Consider the following 16,638-nt stretch of genomic DNA (forward strand, 5'->3'; position numbering starts at 1 on the left):
AGGGGGGTGGGAGGATGGGTTAGCCTGGTGATGGGTACTGAGGAGGGCACGTTCTGCATGGAGCACTGGGTGTTATGCACAAACAATGAATCATGGAACACTACATCTAAAACTAATGATGTATGGTGATTAACATAAGAATAAAAAAAAAAAGCGATCTTAGTGTAGTCTTACTATTTCTTGTAGGGCTGAGCTTGACTAGGAGTTAACAAATCCGGATTCTAGTTCCAATGCCATCGCTGTCTGGTTGCACCTATGAACAAATCACTCTAACTTATTCTGGACCTACTTTTACCTTTCATAGATTTGTCAGAGAAGAAAGAGCATGTTTAGATTTTTAGATAGGGTTATATGGATGAAATAAGGTATCTGAAAGAATTCTGAAATATCAGAATGAGCCTCATTTCTTTATACCCCAAGTTAGTGTATCATTGTATAACTCTTTTAAAGAAATGGTCAATTAAAACTTTAAACAAAAATCCTTTATAAAGAAGAATGGTAGAACTCCCATTTGTAAAAGTAAAAAGAGATTGCTCCTAATGTGAGAATTCTTAGTGCTACCAACTGTTATTTTCAGATATTTTTATCCATTAAGAGTCAAAGAATGATTTTTTCCCTTCTTAGTGTAAAGATGATAGTGATCTCGCACTTCCACACATCCTCTGTTCTTGCACTCCCGCCTTTCTGACCCTGCCTTCTGTCACCACGGTTCCTCCTCCCTGACCCACCTCTTACATGCACAACTTGCATCTGCTGTTAACATCCACCTGTCTTAGGAACAGGAGTTGTTTTTAGGAAAAAGGGGATGATGGGTTTGGCTCCAAACAAAAGTCTAAACATTAAGTTTAGTATTTCAAAACTTCATCTTACCCTACTCTATCAGCCTTCACTCTCACTCTCTTCCCTCATTCTATAAGGCTACCAAAAGGTTGGACACGTGCTGATACTGATCCTAAGTTTCTGTATTACCTTGGGCTTTTGCTTGTTTGCTTTTCAGTCTTTTATGCTTCTTTAATTCCCTGTTTCTGTCTCTCTTGACAAAACATGGTGTTCTATTCAACATTATATTCACAAGAGTGTTTAGGAGATTGTTCTTGGGCAATGAGAAGCAGTCCACAAGAGCTGTTGAATTAAAGTGAATTGCTGGGCCATGTTTTCAGTTCTGGGTATCAAATTTAACATGTCAGGGACCTGGACAGAGAGTAAGTCTCTAGTGTTAGTGTGCTAGAAAAAAGTCTCTAAGTGTGACTAGAAGGGAAGAGTTATGCTGTCTGACCAGTAAATGCTGGAGCTCACAATACACGAATTGCTAGAAATCAGTCACCTATGGCAGACACTCCGAGTCATGAGTGTTATTCTACAATGCTCAGGAATTGTTTGATGTCTTTGACACACAGGATACATTTAAAGCCTATGGAGAGTCTATAGAACATAAGAGGTGTGCTTCAGAATTTAGGTAGGTTTTAAAAACAGAAAGGGTAAATACTACATGTTTGAATAAAAATTTCATTATACAGTCTCCTTCATCTTTTGTTTAGGAAAAAAAATCAAACTTGAAAAAAACATTTCAAGTGGGACAAGGCACAGCTGCTATTATTATTATTATTATTATTATTATTACATGAAGGTATCTTTCTCAAGAAACATTTCCTAGCATTTGGAGCCCTGTGAAGGCCACATCTATATGAAGAAATAGGGGTGTTACCTTGAACTTTGTCATTGATAGGCTTCCCAAGCCTTTAAATTTTCTGTCCATTCATTCTCATCTATCCTGCCTATTTGATTCACATTGTATTTTCTCCTTAGATTATTAAAACGGGAAGAAAGTTTCACATTTATTCCTCGGTCCCGTGAAGAGCTTCCAGATAACTTTCCAAAGGAAATCCCTGGGATCTGCTATTTCCTGGAGGTAAGGACTGGTCCTAAGCAGCCAAAGCCTTCTCTTTCTTCCTCGAGGATAAAAAAAGTTTCCTACAACATTGGCACCATGTTCCTCCGGGAGACAAGCCTCTGAGACCTACCACAGATCAAAGACTCCTCCAAAAAGCACAAGCCCAGAACATGGGTCATGACAGGAGAGTGGAATGAGATGGTTTCTCTTTCACTACTTGGCTGAGAACAAGCAGCGGAATTTCTGTGTTATGTTAGGCAATAATCCTAGAAAAAGGTGGATGATGACTGTCAATTAAAAAAAAATGGAGGGGGGAGGTAATGAGATGTGTCCATCCATGTGAGTGTTTTTTGGTCATATATATATATATGTATATATACATATATATATATATTTTAAGTATGGGCCCCCTTTCACAACTAATAAATAGATTCCATGTTTTCTTGTTTGTCACACATACAGGTATCTTTCCCCACTTATCTGTATCACTTTTGAGAGCCATTTTTGATGATATATTCCTACATTTAGTGAGTTGGTGTGTGAGGACTATTTTCTAATTTTGTTTTTCTGAACAGACATTTCATACATACATCATGGCAGTGTGGTCAACTTCCCAGCAGGAAGAACTGTAACTCAGCAAAATATTTTAGGGATATTACCTATTTTTATACATCTCTCTTCTAGATGATTACATTTCACACAACATTACTCGATTTTCAGAATCTGCTACTGTGTAGTTGGTATATTATGTAACTGTAACCTATTAATCAAATATACTTTCACTTATTTAGACAGATTAGTGCTTGGACTGAGAATACATATAACCAAGGACTTCAGATGCTGAGAAAGCATTGTATGTCTGCTTAGTAAATATATCTTTTAGATTTAATTAATGTAGCATGGAATCCAGAGGAAATAGAATTTCCCAGTAAGAGATTTATCTGTAATTAGGATTACAGAAAAGTCTTGTTGCCATCTTCTAAAAAACATCAGTTAAAATGAAATGCTTTGCTGCATTGGACCCTTTTCAACTTAGCACTTATAAAATAGGTAGTTTGTACAATGTACTCAACTATATTCTAATAATTTCCATGACTTGTTACTCCTCCCCCCACCTCTGCCCACTCCGCCCACTCCGCCCCCCGGATGCCTCCTAAGGGCTACCTGACAGTGGGAGCAAATTCCTAGATGTTGGCATTAGTGAGAAAGAGGTTGTAGGACGTTTTGCCGAGAATGTTGTTTCTTGCAAAATAAGGGGGGAAGAAAACCTGTGTTTTATGGCTTTGAGATTAAAAAAAAAAAAAAGGAATTTTTCTTCTGCAGTTTGATTGATGTGGCTTTAAATTCAGTGAATCACCTTCATGAACACTGAAGTAGGTCTAGCCTCCAGGCCCAGTCATTGCCATAGTGACAGGCTTCTATCGCATGTGGTGCTAAAATGAAGACCTGTTCCCACTAATTAGCACTGCATGAAAATATTATCACACACTCACCCTGAAATTAGGAGCACAGTACATCCAGAGTTTTCCTATTTTGGATCTAATCTAAAACCCAAGTTTCTACTGAGGTTAATGAACTGGAAATATTTGTTTCCGTGAAACCTTGGAGTGGCCGTTTTTCTCCAGACGATATAATCATTGAGAGCTTATGTCTACTGAATGTAATAGAGTGATTTCTCTGGTTAGGCATTTTGGCTGCATTATGATTTGTTTATGCTGTAACTCAGCTACGGAGCATATTAACTGATGTCCAGTGTAGTCTGTGAGGCTTGTTAGTGTTTTTAAGTTCTCTAAGTGTGTAGCTAGAAAACATTTATCGATATGCAAAGTATTTGTTATAATGGCGATCACTTCTGTAATTGTTGAACTCTGTTTCACCCCAAGGCTTATGAGGACACTAGTGCAACAGATAGTTTGGAGACAGGATCTAGACGAAGAGCTTTCTGAAGCCTGGCCTATCCCTCTCCTCCCTGGGTCTAGGTCTCTGTTTTTAACAACGTGGGGGGGCCAGAAGGCCAGTGTGTTTATTTGAGGGGAGTTTTATAGACTGGGGACAGGGTGCTCTCATGGGGGTAATTACAAAGGAATTTCTTCAGAGGACTGGGAAATTAACCCACTTCCTTCACGGGGAACAAGGGGGAGGTTTACAGTTACTGTGGACAGAACAGGCTGGGAGCACCTCAGTCCTCACACTGAAAACAGACAACACTTTAGCCAGGTGCTCTGTACAGCACAGGAACATGGGGAGAGAACCCAGCTTCACTGAAATAATTTATGCTTATTTTGCATAGGAACTTAGAGCTTATTATGATAAACGAAATCAATAAATGTTTTGGTGGTAAGCAATGTGTTTCATAACCATAAGGCTGCAAGGGACTTCCAGTAATCATCCAATCTATTTCTCTGCTTTTTGTGAAGATTTGTCTAAGCAACTACTCTAGATATATCATCATTCTCTCTATACTTAAGAATATCTGTGGGAAGCATATTTTAAAAACATCATTGAAAATCCACTTCATTATCCAGTACTTGGTAATAGGGCCCAAGACACGAATTGTATATACATTCAATTTGTCGAAAGAATAACAAACTCTTTTAGTTTATATGGTTCTTAGAGAAGAAGTAGCCATTTACACTGTCACAAATGTTACAATGAAAAATATACCAGAGATCTATTATATATTACAGAATATAAACTACACTTTTCAAACAATATAATCTAAATGTATTCTTGAAGCTATAGTCTGAGGCACTAGTCTAATCTGTTACCAGATTGCCAATTATTAGTTACTCTGTTGCTATGTGTTTGCAAGTTACTGCATAAAGTGGCTGTTAATTCTAGCTGCACTCATAGAAGTTAGAAGCTGTGAAAAACTATTATATTTTTATTTGTCCTATGTAATACAGTCTACATATCCTCCGTTTAGGAATTGTGACTGCAACACTGGGTCATAGTTAGTATTTCATTTGACCAATATCTGTACAGTATTCTTACCTAAAAATTATTGCAAACATCATGCATTTTAGTGTGGCAGATTAAAAAGAATGTAAATGGATGTCCTATTAGAAATCAAGGTGATATTAAATTAGGGAAATGGCTTTGACCCACTCTAAAAGGGATACATCAAAATATAATTTGGTACTTACAGCTCCTCTGGTTCGGTGGTTTTTTTTAGGCAACTCATTTGAAGAAGTCACTTTATGACTAGGCATCAGTATTATTTTGATAGAAACGAAGTCATTTGCAAATAAATCAGTTACCCCACAAAGTCACATAGGTACCCCCAAAGAATGCACAGTATGTGCTCTGGGAATCTTAATAAATAGGTACCATTAGCCATAATAAAAAAAGAATACTCCTCAATGCCTGCAGAGCACGAATCGTTGCATCTCTCCACTATATAGCATGGTAAATAGCGAGGGAAAGAAGATAAAGCTTCTACGTAACAGGTGACCAAACTGTCTAAAACCTGCCTTGATATTCATTTCTTCTACTTTAAATTATTCTGGATTTCCCTTTTAATATATGACTCTGTGGAGTCCAGTGAGCCATGACCTATTATGACTGAGTCAGGCTCCTCTGCCTGAGGCTGAGTGGGACCATGGATTCAGCACTTCAAATGTAAACTCTCACAGTCTCACGCTTGGTTCTCTTGTCCAGGGATAACAGTATCAGAGACAGTGTTCTGTTGTTAAAGTGCAAAGTGTGTCTCTCCGGGAAACACAGAGCAAAGCAAGGCAACAACTTAGACAAAATCTCATTCACAAGTGCAGCCCGGCTTTTAATTTTGTAAAATGCTCCAAAGATTTCCAGCACTAAAGCAAAATTAAATTGATATATACAAAAGGCAAGCCTCAGAGTTTGGAAAACCACCAAACTCTGTGTTTTGTACAGAAATATTGCTGCCAATTGATCTCACATATTTGTTGTGAGATATCAGGAAGGAAATCAAGATCACGACTGTAATTAAATATATTCACTGAAGGCTCCTTGGGATCCTGGCTTGCTGAGGGAAGGTGTTATGGATCATTAGGGCAGAGAAGAAAACTTGTACACGTGGGTTTCTGTCTTATCAAGCATTTTGAGCACTACAGAGCCCATGCCCAGACCCTGTCTACTCCGTGCTGTCAGTGGAAACCATCTCACTCCCTCAAACCTGGCCCCAACAAACGCTAGCCTCTCTGCACCTCTGAACCTCACATGGCCATGGCAAGAGTTGCTGATTTCAGGCAGACAGGAAGACCCACGTAACGATGCGCTTCTGAAGTGGACGAACCATTCCCATTTGTGCTGGGGCATTGCTAACATCTGAAGCTTTTCCCTGTGCTTTTCCTTCCAAAAACACTCTGACTCCAAGCACTTGGTGTAACTTTACCAAAAATTCACTCGAAGTGAATTATATATGGTCCTGAATAGGCTTTGGGGGACACCAGAGGCCTTTTAGCCAACAATGCCTAGAAACTCAAGTCCAAGAACCAAGAACCAGTCAATAGCAACCTAGGTATTGTTATTATTAGGTTACAGATCCTCAACTATAAAAATTATGTTATTTTAGGGGCTTCTATAAGCCTATCTTACCAGGTACAGCTGGAAAAACATGGTGCATGAGAGACTGAGTAATGAGAATTTAACATATGCCGGTCTGCATGACAATTCCTTACGGGCAGCTCTAGATATGCATACACGTCATTCACAAGCAGCTGATTTCATATCTACATGAAGTGTGTTAACATGACTGAACAAACTTTACTGTTACATGGGTAAATTGGCCCCAGCAGTGGACTCAGTTTGAGGGTCCTCGAGGTGGTGAATGAAGAACAGACACGGGTATTATATACAGATGAACATAAATCTTGTCAGAATACACTGAGATAGTGTGCAAAATTCCTTTCTCACACTTGCAACCTAAGTATTACTATCCTGCCACCTTTCTGTTTCCTTCCTTTGTTCCTTTTCCCTTTCATAAAAAAAAAGTCAATGATACAGTCCATCTCATGTTGTAAAATAGTTTCAGTTTTCTCAAGTAATGAGTCCTTTTTGTGGGTGGATGTAGGGATGTGTGCGTGTGTGTGCTGCATGTAGATATTACGTGATTAAAAGGAGTGACATTTTGGAAGGGCCTGGAATGTCGAGAAGTTTGCATTTTTATTTCCAATATGTTGTGACCAGAACACAACTTCAGTCAAGTGCTTCATTGCATTCCCATCCTTATTAAGAAATGATCCTGTTCAATGGTTCAACTCATCAGCATGACAGTATCTTGCTGCCCCTGTAAGAATTACCTAGGAAGCCTTCAGAAATACAAATTACTGAGCTTTACACCTGCAGAGATTTGGATTCAGTAGGTGGCAGGTGTGGCCTAGGAGTCTGTATTTAGAAAATCACTCTAGGTAATGAGAATAAAAGCCAGATTTGGGCATCACTGAAGAGCATTCAAATAATCCCAATTACCAGGAATAAAAGCAAGTTGACTAAGAGAGTAGCATATTATTTCATTTGTAGTTATTCTGAAAAGCTAAGTATTCTGGGCTTTGTAGCATTATTTCTTTCACAAGTTCTAATTTTAGCTTTGGTCTCAAATTTAAAGTCTGCTTCTGGAGCAGGAGACTTCAAACTTATTAGAAACAGAAGTCAACACTAAGAAGCGTGAGGAGAGACTACTGGTCACCCTAGGGCTATGAGGCACAGTGGACCCAGTGCCGTTTTCTGAGTTACCACTGGAGCTGTGCAGTAGCTCGCAGTATTTACCGATCCGCACCACCAGGCTATGAACTACAAACTTAGGGACAGAAAAGTGAATGTAAAAGTGACAGCCTGATTTCTGAATGCTTTGATTTTTATGTTATAAAGAAATCACCAACTTAATACTTAGTCTCACTCTGTCCTTCTCACACTGAACTGTGCATTCATCTAAAAATGATTTCCTAGCAATACTTTATTACAACCTTTCAAGCAATAATTTAAGCCGTTGTATGATGCCATATAAAACCTGCACTTCTGTGCACTTCATAGAACCTTTAGGGAAATAGAGACGTGTTTTATACAGCAATAGTATAGCTGGTGGGACTTTCAGAGGATAGTCGTGACTCTCCTACAGCAAAATGAGCAAGTGATAACTTGGATAAAAGTTATCTGAGCAAATGACATGGTTCATCGATCTCAGAAGCCATTCATTTGCACACATGCTATAAAGTAATAGACTCCCATCGTGTTATTTCTGTTGCATAATTTTAAAAATACCTATCATAGTAAGATTTCTATTCCTCTGAAGAGATCTGTGCATGTAATGTTGCCCAGACTTTCGGGTCTTTGTAGAACATAATAGTGAGGACTATTTAAGGATGGATAAATGAGTAAAGGTACAGCATAGGTTGGAGGAGTTGATTGAGAATGTAGGCTTTGCAAAAATACAGATGGATCTTGGGATAAGTTAATTCAATTCTTGCTTTGGTAAGGCCTTAGAAGATGAAAGATTAAAGATAAAAAGAGCTCATTACTACTGTTTTCTATGATAGCAAATATTTAGTAAATATAATAGTATGGTTGGACATCACCTGTAGTATAATTAATAAACATCTGAAAATGATTATGTAGCCATATTGGAAATAACTTGCTCTTCTCAACTATTTTGATGAAAGCACTAAAGCTTATATATTTCAAAATGAGTAATTCATATTTTTAACCTTAAAATGTAATTTTAATCAAATATAGCGTAGTCCATAATAATCAGTCCTTTATAGTTAGATTACTCCTCCATCATTTAGCATAACATAGCTCAAGGCAGGTGGTAAACTTATGTTACAATGAGGGATTTCTAAACATCAGATTGTTATTTAGCAAAGTCATATAAATTTAGGATCCATTCCTAAACCTCTAAATAAGATTACAGCTCCTATTATTGCCTCTCCTCTCTGGGTAAACTCTCTTCTAATCATGAATCTGAATACAATTGGAGGGGTGGGTGGGTTTGCTGCTAGTTTACCTTCCTGTTAACCATTGCAAAACTTAAGGTAGCATCCTTCTTTTCACAATTTAGAACCCCTCCCCCGTAAAAAATCCAAAAGCATTGTTGATTCCCTGAGAAAGTTTTTGATAATTATCTTTTTGCATATCATTGGATGCTTAATTCTTTTTTTTAAAGATTTTATTTATTTATTTGACAGAGAGAGAGATAGCGAGAGCAGGAACACAAGCAGGGGGAATGGGAGAGGGAGAAGCAGGCTTCTTGCCGAGCAGGGAGCCCGATGCGGGACTCGATCCCAGGACCCTGGGATCATGACCTGAGCCGAAGGCAGACGCTTAATGACTGAGCCACCCAGGCGCCCGGATGCTTAATTCTTAATAAACATGCTTTTCATTGTTAACAAATAATGGAAAATACTTAATTTGAATCTATTATAGTGAATTTATCCTTTCATTTAATTCATCTAGCTGGTGATCAGATCATTCTAAATATTAGACTTATGTACTGTTGCTTATTATTTGAAAGCAGAAAAAAAGCAAGCCTAAGTAATAGCTTGTTTCTGAGTCTTGATGCATAGTTTAAAAATAAAGGAATCAGTTCATATTCAGCCTTCTTCTGTGACCTTTTCACTATTTGGAGATAAAGAGGGGATTCTAAATCTATTTTTACTGTGGTCTATTAAATGTAATTAAATATAAGTAGGACCATAATGCATTAATTGGGGGTACTATCAGAAATGTGCAGAATTGCTTCTTCACACCACCCCACTTTTTAAAGACAAGCCTCATATTTTTCTGCCTGGCAGTTGTACATCAGACTCAGGACCCAGGGACAGATGGAGAGGGTGGGGATGGGCCAGAGCTTTAGAAGAGATGGAGCAAAAAGATTTAATTTTTTTCTGGATGAAGGTATAGATACTCTTAAAGGAGAGGCAGTTTCCACAGTAGACACATGTGGTTTGATGAAAACCAGATGACTTATTTGACTGCTGGTCATTCTTATTTTAACAAGAAAAGAGGAAAATAAAATCCTTCACAAGCCATTTTCAGTTTTCCTGGGAGGTAATGTCAGCCTCTCAGCAGCTGCACAGATCAGTGCAACTGGGATTAGAATCTCACAGAGCTATAAATAGAAACTCTCTGAAGGTGGCAGGTAGAACTAGTCTTGGTTACCGTGATGAAGGTAAATGAAGATGTCAGAACATCTGGACTGAAGGAACAAAGGAGGCCAAATACCAGCTCTGCCAGAGGTCACAGAATAGCCTGCTAAAATTAGCACCAAAGAACCAACTACCAGTGTGCAAGTGATACTAAAACATTTTTTTTTTCCCATTTATAACACGCCTGGCTGAGCTAACACTCAGGGAGAAGAATACAATTTGATTTTACACACCCTTTTTCTGTGTGTTCTGACATTATAGAAATGATATCTTTCCCTAGTTGGGAAATTTAATCACAAAGAATGAAAAATACCCTGTGTTCTAGAATCAGTAAAATCATTTTTGGAGCCATACTCTATTCCATATTCTTCTCCACATCGTCCTCAACTGGGGCTTGGGCTGCTAGCGGAACAAGTGTTGGACTTCAGATAGAAGCCTTTCAGACCCCGAGCCCACCCAGCTCCTGCAGGGAGGCTGCAGAGTTGGAGCTGGGAGGAGTCACCCCAGCAGGGGGGCGTTCTGCGGGAGAGAAGAGGTATGCTCGGTCTTGCGAAATTAGAAGCGGTTAGGTAGCTCTTATCCACACTGAAAGACGTTTCACTTATATGTAATGGGTTAATTCAGGCAGAGATTGTTTAGAACAGAAAAATTTTTAAGGGAGTAAACAAATCTGAATCACTTTTCATCAGAATTATCAGCTAGAAAAAGAATGTAGGACAAAGATTTGCTGTCTTGAAAGAGTCAGCTTACATCCCAAAGTCAGAATGCTAGATCCTTTTGAAAGCTTTCTAAATGTATCAAGTTCTTCAGCACTGAGAAAGAAAAAGAATTTTATTGGTGGATTCCTTAAGGCTTTATCCCCTGGAAATAACATATAATCATAAAATGCATTTAAATCATTTTTTTCTCTATGTTTTCCATTTGTGGCAGAAAAGATACAGAGGATGTCACAGAAACAGACTTACAAATTGTGGCATTAAGCCATGGTTTGCGAATTTGGCAACATTCTTTTACTTAAAATACTAAGCTGTTTTTAATGACATAAGGGATAAGAAGAATAGTCAAATAATACTGTATTAAGGCTTGTTCACATTAGGATTATTCATATCCATATTCCTATTATTCTCAGAAAATCTAAGTCAAAGCTAATTTATATTCAAATCATTTGAACAATAAATATAAATATTCTACATCACCTTTGACTAACAGGAATCTATATATGTCTGAACCCAATGAGATATCAAATCCTAGAACTGCTCTACTTTTATGGTCTCTCCTTTATGCTCAATATTGCTAACTTTCAAGAGCAGCGAGAGAGATAGCTTTCTTCTGAGGGTGGGGGTGATCTGGATCAATATATTTATGTATAACCACTTAAAACTTTTTTTTTTTTGCTTTTTTCATTCAAATCTCCATGAAGTGAAACAAAATATTGGAGTGGCCAGAAAGTTTATCAACAACATGAAACCCCACTTCCAAATTTTATTGGTATAAATTACCATGTTGAAATTAAAGCCAAAGCTTGGCTTGGAGTCTCAGATGAATTTTTATATTACTCGACTACAAAGAACTATCAGGAAAAAATTAACTCTTATGGTAGATCTCATTCTAGCCAGGAGGATCTCAATAACCTAGATGACTGTATAACTTTCTACACTAATTCAGAGAGGTGTTTTTAAAAATTCTTTAATTTTTGTTCTTGTTGTACAGAGATGATTAGTGGATGACAGTCAAAATTATTATTCCTTTTTTAAATCTGTTTCAACTGTCATCAGGCACTTGTAAAGTCCATCCCTTTCTTTGTTATACCACTCAATGACCTGGAATAATGAGACCTCATTGCTTTTACTTTTGATCCTTAAAAACACTTTATTCCCTATCTAAAAGAATCCTCCTACTAACATGCAATGGACACCTGACTATAGGAGGTATCCTATTTTATGAGCATCTATTAAATACTTTTGGCTGGATTCAGCTGGACTGCAGGAAAAAGGATAGCAATAGGGAAGATGAAGAGAGACAGAAAAATCCAATTTTGCCTACATTAAAATTATAGCCCAGCCCCATTAACCCAGAAGAAAGCTGAAAAAAAAACCCTGATTATAATTTTTAAATACAGTGTTCATATTTAACAGAATGTCAAAGTTCATCATGTCAAAACTTTGATAAACAAACTTTAAAAACATGCTCATCAGAATGAATCTATTTAAAAGTACAAGAACTTCTTGCCTGATAGATGCCCCCCGCCCCACCCCCATACAGAATTTGTCTTCTGTTGGAAATATGTGGTACTATGTCTTCAGTCAGTATTTGCCACACGTCCTCACTAAATGCTAGTATAGTCTTTATGATAATGAGAAACAGTGAAAGGGTCCAAATCTCAAGTGTGGCTATAACTTGAGCATCAGTAGAATTCGATATTGTTTCTGAGGAAGGCTCTTGGCAAGTGTAAGGGGCATGGCCTCTGTGTCCAGGTGTTGTGGGCAGGAAACTAATCAGGCCCTCAAAGGTGGCCAGCATCCTCAGCTTCTTGCTTTTTTTCTTTTCATTCTTTCTTTCTCTCCTTCCCCTTCCCCACCTCTTTTCTCCTTCCTACCTTCCTTTCTTCTTTTCTTATGAAAGATGTGAAAATAGTGCTTCACTATTTGGCTTCTATTTTTCATTTGCACATTACTGAGCACAGTGTGGCTTCAGGAGATAAGAAAAACAAGGTGCACTCTTAGAGATCATTTGGGGATGGAAATGACTGAGGTAACTGAGACGCTGGCTTCTCAGTTCACAAAATGGGAGATTAAAATACATCTATGTTCTTTTACACTGAATTTGAAGACTTTCTCAAGAAGTATCAGGGTCAAGCTTTTCGGACAACCTCCTATTTTTGCCCCACAGACATCTTCATTTAGAAAATCCTCTTATTTTCAAATAGTAAATTTTTATTTGGGTACCACGCTGCTCATCACTGAAATAGAAAAGAAGCTTCTTCCACTTGTAAGGACATTGGTTTTTAAAAATGACTTTCCAGTAAGGCCAATGCTACTTGATTTTACTGGGTCTTTATCTAGAGGTGACCGTTACACTGTCCTGCTTCCTGTGTACCCCTCTGTAACTTAGTTTGGCATAGCATGGTGTTTGGGGTTCCTTTTTGAGGGTCTGAAAACATTTGCCATCAATTTTGCAAGTCTACTGTATTGAAAAAGCAATATACAATGTATCCCCTATTTTTAGCTCTCTGCCTTTGAGATCCTAGTGTATGTTCAGATAGCTGTTTATAACCACAATTTCCACTCATTCACCAGAATTAACTAATTACCATGCTCTTGAATACAGACAGACACAGGTTGGATCATTTTCAAGTCCCAATTCAAAGCCATTTTTTTTTTCCCAGGGAAAATTCAATCATTTCTAACAAAGTATTTTATTCTTGAGGGAAAAGAAGTGAATTATCTTATTTAAAAGAGTAAAAATGAAGAAGACATTATGCTTTTCATTTTAGGTATGCTCAACACTAGAATAATTTGAGCAAGTATTGAATAAGATTTAAAGAATCTTTAATCCCTGAACTGAAAATATTTTCATTTTTTGTTAGTGTATTAATAATACAGTCAAACTCCTTATCAAGTAGTCTCCATGATGTAAGTTTGTGTTAATTAACAGAAAATTATATAGAAATAATACAGCTTTTGTATTTTTCTGGAAAGATATGCTTCTGTAAGTCAAATATCTTTGAATTTTGGTTTTCACTTCTCATTTAGACTTTTTTTTTTTTTTTTTTTTAGTACATCTCAAGGGTCTTCTACTCTAACAGATCAGGTAGTCAGTACAGGGAAGGATATGACAACTTCAGAAAAATTAAAAACTTGAAAAGGGTAAATTTCAATGTCAATTGACATTTATTTATTTCACACTGACTTACTGTGAAATTGTGAAGAAAGAGGCAGCTACCATATAAATTGACACTTAGGAAAATACAAAGTACTTTCTTCCTGTGATTTCCAGTGTTAAGAAAGCCTGTGTCTTGAGATAATACAAAATATTAATACTTGTTTGCCTTTAATGCCTTTACCATTTTTATTTCTTGACGGAAATATGTTTAATAATCACTGTAAAAATAGTATAAATATGGTTAAGGAAAACGGGAGAAAGTAAGATCATATGTGAACAGCAGTGACCCACAGTCCTATTTTCTCCATTTTGTTGTTCCTGCTGAATTGACATCTAAGGCCCAGACTGGCAGATCACTGTCTAATCACTGTCTCCTTTAAGAATTTGGAAATAAGCAAAAATTATTCCAACTATGTGGACATTAATTCAGCCATCCTGGCAGGTTTTGACTACCACGAAAATCAGGTTAGATTCAAATTTGAAAAATGGACCATGGAGAGAAAGACTTGCTTATTTTTCTTAGAGATGGATTAACAGCTTTTCCCTTATTTAAAAAAAAAAAAAAAATCTTCCTTGGAGTTTGGCCTTGGAAAAACTCTGACGTTTTCTAACATCTGCCTGTAACTCCATTATAACTTTGGTAATCAAGTCACGGAACTGTCTCATTATGCTTTTAAAATGTACCAATTAAGTGCATTCCAGAAATAACACATATCATTCTTCATTTCAAAATCAACCTACCTGAATTCTGACTCTTCGACTGTGAGTAGCCATTTTACAAAACCAAAGGGTCTCATTTCCCAAAACCATACTTTAGATAAAAAAAAAAAAACAACAAAACACCAAAAAACAAAACTTGCCTGTTCATTTCAGTGTATAAGATAAATAGGCAGTGCATTTCCATCAAACATTCTGGCACTCTGTAATCATCGATAGGCTTCCTAACTCAATAAAAACACATAGTTACAATGTGCTAGGCCTTCATTCGCTTCCTCTGCATGGGGTAGGTTTTATGTAATGAGATACCTTAATTATTTTAATCCTTTGGCCAATTCATTTGCTGTAATTTCATGCGTCTAAATTTTTGGTTTGGCTTGCAATGTAAATACTATTGTACATCTGCTATTTTGCTATCAGATTATTCTTTGTGAGTCATTTCTTTTAAAAATCTAGTTATCAAACTTGAATTACACTGTCATTAATAATATCAGGTAAATATACTAATATATCTGTAAGGCATGGTTAAATTGCATATATTTTGAAATGTCAAGCTATTTTTTTTAAAGATGAATGCATCTCTTAAACCTGTACCATTCATTAAAAAGTTTCATTTGTTTCATATTATATTTTAAAATATTTTCCTTTAGTAGTACAGGTTTAGAGGACCTTTTTTGAATGAAATGATAAAATATGCCTCATTTCACTAGAATTTTAAGAATACTAGTACGTGTAAAAGTATATAAGCACTTACAGGATTAGAAACATCCACTGTATCTTCTTTGGTTTTCATGTAACACCACTTTTTACTCATGTGATTATTTTTACTTGTAATTACTCTAAATCTCACACAGTGTAAATAGCATGTTTCGTTATGAAAAATGTCTTTGTATTTACAGATTGCAGAATAAGGTAAATTTGTATATGAAAAATGATTGATGAAAGCCTGGGGTTCTTATAAAACAAAGTGGAAATGACAGTTCTGTGTTATATTTACATAATTCCTTACAAAACTAAGTCATGCATTTATTTACTTTCTAAGTCCAAACTGCCACTTATAAAATATTTAAATCAATAAATGATACCAAAAAAGAGGAGTCTGTAGATTCTTTTTAGCATATTCTTTCACACTGAGTGACAATGACTAAAAATACGAATGAAGAGTAACTGAATGTTTTCAATGCATTATCATGATGGCTGCAGATGATGTTAATGACACAACTGTTTATTTTTACAATATGAGATCTCCTAATTCTCTTACAAAACCAAACAGCACAGGTCACCATTTCTATAGTTTTATGCACTCTGAATATATATCACACCGAAAAGGCATGATTCACTTGTCTTATGGTCAGTTTGCTTTCCAGAAAGGACAGAGAAATGGGATCATTTTACTGTCATTATTAAATGTCAACTGAACACCCACTGGGTGCTTCATCCAACCATTAGATTAGATGCTGCACGTACCTAAAATAAGACCATTTTAATCCCGTGTTCCTATATTTCTGCAGTGAATATATACAGAATCAAGTTATCTTTGTTACTGTATTGGCGCTCTCCCCCGTAACCATGAGATCTCAACTATACAAATCTATTTCTAGCTATTTCTAGCAGTTCACAAGGGGGTGTCGGTCCTTTGTCCACCAACAGAGCTGTTCTCATCTTCTGTCCTAGTCTTCTGATAGACATCTGCTGCTTTGAGGTCATGCCACTGAGAACTACTTTTCTGAGCCTGTGACACTAAGGAGGCAGAAAAAAGTAGAGAAAGTGTGTACACACACATGCACACATGCACGCGGGATCATTCCAACGAAAATTTCCTCAGGAAATAGAAGAAAGTTCCTGGGTGTACAGCGGGGCTGGCTACACCGGATGAGCCATGGGGCAGCCGTCCGTCGCTGGCCATGTCTCCCTATTGAAAACAGCTGCAATCTTTCAGAAACCGTGCCTATGACAGTAGCCATGAGGGTGTCTTGGTTCTCTAATTCTCATGGACAGAGACCTTCTAAACAAGTTAACCATGGT

General features: G+C 37.0%; 1 protein-coding gene across 2 annotated transcripts in view; it reads left to right on the plus strand.

Annotated features, from left to right (window-relative positions):
• Positions 1-15,530, plus strand: part of GUCY1A2 (guanylate cyclase 1 soluble subunit alpha 2) — a 291,335-nt gene extending 275,805 nt beyond the window's left edge. For both annotated transcript variants that reach the window (XM_031031602.2, XM_081799558.1), the window contains one exon: positions 1,807-15,530. In XM_031031602.2, the coding sequence (XP_030887462.2) occupies positions 1,807-2,014 (208 nt within the window). In that variant the 3' untranslated portion in view covers positions 2,015-15,530. The remainder of the gene's footprint in view (positions 1-1,806) is intronic.
• The last annotated feature ends 1,108 nt before the right edge of the window (positions 15,531-16,638 follow it).

The sequence above is a fragment of the Leptonychotes weddellii genome, chromosome 11 (assembly GCF_054177405.1).
Source record: "Leptonychotes weddellii isolate Sample4059 chromosome 11, ASM5417740v2, whole genome shotgun sequence".
NCBI classification, from domain to species: Eukaryota; Metazoa; Chordata; class Mammalia; order Carnivora; family Phocidae; genus Leptonychotes; species Leptonychotes weddellii.